The sequence below is a fragment of the Rhagoletis pomonella genome, unplaced genomic scaffold, assembly GCF_013731165.1.
Source record: "Rhagoletis pomonella isolate Grant_MI unplaced genomic scaffold, Rhpom_1.0 Rhpom_scaffold_00002, whole genome shotgun sequence".
NCBI lineage: Eukaryota > Metazoa > Arthropoda > Insecta > Diptera > Tephritidae > Rhagoletis > Rhagoletis pomonella.
The window spans coordinates 97,488,659-97,492,274 of NW_023458556.1; the positions used below are offsets into that span (position 1 = coordinate 97,488,659).

The 3,616-nt window shown below is 35.3% G+C and overlaps 1 protein-coding gene and 1 long non-coding RNA gene across 3 annotated transcripts; one reads left to right on the forward strand and one right to left on the reverse strand.

Moving 5' to 3' along the window:
• Positions 1–1,519: 1,519 nt before the first annotated feature.
• LOC118734229 lies at positions 1,520–2,855 on the reverse strand. The gene is made up of 3 exons (XM_036463952.1): positions 2,700–2,855; positions 2,435–2,591; positions 1,520–2,363 (listed from the first exon to the last, which is right to left on the reverse strand). Exons 1-3 carry the CDS (start codon positions 2,830–2,832, stop codon positions 2,093–2,095), a joined length of 561 nt encoding a protein of 186 aa, XP_036319845.1. The 5' UTR covers positions 2,833–2,855; the 3' UTR covers positions 1,520–2,092.
• LOC118734230 lies at positions 2,816–3,223 on the forward strand. 2 transcript variants are annotated; one of them, XR_004992357.1, is made up of 3 exons: positions 2,816–2,905; positions 2,995–3,092; positions 3,158–3,223. It is a non-coding gene; the product is annotated as an uncharacterized LOC118734230 (long non-coding RNA). The 2 variants fall into 2 exon arrangements; XR_004992358.1 differs by having other exon boundaries at positions 2,822–2,910.
• Positions 3,224–3,616: the final 393 nt, after the last annotated feature.

Below are 3,616 nucleotides of genomic sequence, written 5' to 3' on the forward strand. Positions count from 1 at the left end.
GGTAGTAAATGCTAATGGTGAGGTTACTTATTAGTTTTTTGATGCCGAGGTGGAAAGCGGAAGTTGAGCCAAATTTTGCCCTTGCGGTCTAGATCTAAATTCAAATTCGCGAATGAAGGCACCGCTTGGCCAAAAAGATGGGCTCATTACTCTATCAAAGCAGTCTTCGGATATGTCTATTTTAAAAGAAGAAATGCTTCTTTCATACGAGAATCTGAACTTGCGTACATGCAACTCATTTGCTATCAGCCTGGAAGTTAAATACCCCTTCACATCATCGACAGTGGTATCTTTTGAAAACCTAGATATAAAGACCGATTTTTTGGAAGGGACAACGATTAAATCCCTCGGGACGGGGTTAACGCAATCGGAAACGGTTTCAGATGTGGTAGGGGGTTGCGGAACAGGGGGTTGCGGAACAGCTGTCAACTTTTTGGAAGGAGCAACGATGGCTTCGGATGTGGTAGGGGGTTGAGATGTAGTTGTGGAGTTTTTGGAAGGAGCAACGACTACTTGCATTGGAACGGTGTTGACGCAATCGGAGATGGCTTCAGATGTGGTGGAGGGTTGAGATGAAGCTGTTGAACAGGAATTTAGTGAGGCTCCAGTAGAAGAAGGACGTGGTTGGGGAGATTCAGTCCGCCGAGGAATCGGTGTGTTAAAGCTTATGAGTTCTTTGTTCATAGCTGGAGTCAAAAGTGGGCGGTTCTGCGGAAGATCCAGGTCCACAGTGATGGGATTCAACACAATATTTTCCACGCCTCTCCTACGTCTCTTAAGACCTTTTCCAGGAGAAGGAGAGGAGGAGGAAGTATCTAATAATTTAAATTCTTTGAATTCATCCTCATACTTCTTGAACTTCTCGTTGAGCAGTTTTAGCTCTTTGCATGAGGGCACTTATTGGTAATGTTTTAAATGTCGTCACATCTTTCAGGTTTTTAAATTAATTTTTGTTCAAGGTAAGTATGGCGTTAACATAACATATATTTCATTCAGTCTTTTAAGTTAAAACCGTTTTAAACAGTATAGTGGTTACAAACAATATACCTTTCAGTCTTTTAATTGTTTTGTTTCTTTTTAAGGTACATACAGTGGGCAAACAAATTATAGCCCCACTATATTTGACAAGTTTTAACATATTATTTTTTAATTTTGACTTTTTTATAAAACGGAATTTTTTACACGGGCTTTGTTAAAGAATTAACTATATTTTTATGAAAAATTTACTAAAATTTAAAAAAAAATGTTAAAACTTGTCAAATATGGTGCGACTATAATTTTTTCGACCACTGTAAATATGGCGTATTTATAAAACAAAAGTGAATTACAAGCAATATACTTCTTAGTCTTTTAAGTAATATGTTTCTTTTTAAGGTACTTAAGTATTGCCTATTTATAAAACAAAAGTTGTTACAAACAGTCTACTTTTTAGTATTTTAAATAATAGGGCTGTTCAGGATCTTGTCCATAGGATCTTGCATTTACATATTTCAGTGCATTTTCACAACGAAACATGCTCAATGTAAAAATTATAAAAATTGAATTTAGGAAATTTAAAAATTTAAATGACATCCAGTTTGATTTCAATTTTGCGAACTTAATATGTAATCTAATTTAATATGTAATCGAATTTAATATGCAATCTCACCGAAAATGCTTGCTACAATTTCATTGTTTCTAATCAAACACAATTGTACAATTTTTTATAAAAAAAATATCCAGGTTATTTATTTAAATGTCTCGTAACCGCGTAAGCCTCGTAAACTTGCATCGAAAACCACGCGTTTGGAATAATATCCTGAATATTTTCTTAAAAAAATGTACAATTGTGTTTGATTAGAAACAATGAAATTATAGCAAGCATTTTCTGTGAGATTGCATATTAAATTCGATTACATATTTAATTCGCAAAATCAAAATCAGATTTCATACTAAATTAGATTACATATAAAGTTCGCAAAATTGAATTCAAACTGGATGTCATTTAAATTTTTAAATTTCGTAAATTCAATTTTTATAATTTTTATATTGAGCATAGACGTATTGAAGTACGTCCATTTGAAAATCTAGGCGGCTCTCTTCTGGGACCTTCTCAAACACTTCGCCAATCGCACCCAAGAAATTGTTGTGTGTTTTTTTTTTGACTATCCACAAACTGACTTACTTCGTTGACTAGATCGTTAAAGGCGGCGTTCTCATCGTTTTTTTTCTTTTGTCTCTTAGCCGGCGTTGGGGCAGTGGTTTCTTGCTCTTCTATTATAATGTTCCCACTCTCGCCTATTTGGAATCCAAAGGAAGTATCCAGTATATCTGGTTCTTGTCCGAGAACTTCTGGCGTTTGGGAGACGATGTTTGTTGTTGTCCTTAAAATATGTACATATAAATTACAATTTAAAATATAAATACTTGTTGTACAAATGTAAAGTACACTTACTGTCTGGGCGTGACCGTGTCTTTCAAAAACAACATAGCTTCGTAATATGGCCAAGCTCGTCTAAACGACGCAGCACTTCCGCTAGGTTGTTGATCAACCTTCAATTCTATTCCATATCGGTCTCTTAACGATTTCCATCGCTTTCGGCAGTTTTCCTCTGTAAAGTAAAAATATAGTATTCGTCACAATTATTCGTCACAAATTTGTTATAATTTGGTTCGTCCTATTACAAAACTGCTATATGTTTGAAAAACTCTATACTAACCAGGATGTCCCACAGCAGCAGCTACATTTCGCCAAGCCAAATCTTTCTTCACCCGATCGCGGTAACTAAGCTGTCGTTTGTCCCACAAGCAGTTGTGTTTTTCAATCTCTGCTATAAGTTTTTCTTCGAACATCTTGCACTAAAGCTTCCGATATACCAACCAACACACAAGAATCGGATAATACAGCAGCCGGAACGATAAAAAAGTAAGGTATCTGTAAAAAATATTGTTGTTAGCAACAAATAATATTATTAATAACAAATAATTGTTTAATATAAACTCTTTTACCTCCAGTTGAATATTACGCCTTATAAACACGGGTGGAAGTGGCACAGGCAAATGAAACTTTATGAAAACCAACGAATCTGGTGGCCGGAACGATAAAAAGCAAGGTATCTGAAAAAAATAATGTTGTTAGCAACAAATAATTGTTTAATATAAACTCTTTTACCTCCAGTTGAATATTACGCCTTATAAACACGGGTGGAAGTGGCACAGGCAAATGAAACTTTATGAAAACCAATGAATCTGGTGGCCGGAACGATAAAAAGCAAGGTATCTGAAAAAATAATGTTGTTAGCAACAAATAATTGTTTAATATAAATTATTTTACCTAAAATTGATGAAGAACGCGATAAAAACTGCACACAAGCAAAATCGACGCGAAAAATTGAAATGTCAAGAGTTGTCAAAAGCCTACAGCGCGCTGTCAAATAGAGATTTCGGCTAATCGATACTTTAAAGCGCTTCAAGCAAGTGAAGTAAAGCTGCCACTAGGCCAACTTTCATACATTTTAGTAGATTTTAAAAATTGTTTGACAGTTCTCAAAGCCAAGCAAGCAAAGCAAGCGTGCATTGGGCCAATACCTTTAGGAGCGTTCCTTATCTCCCAGAAATAGTCAGAAAAAGTCCGAAG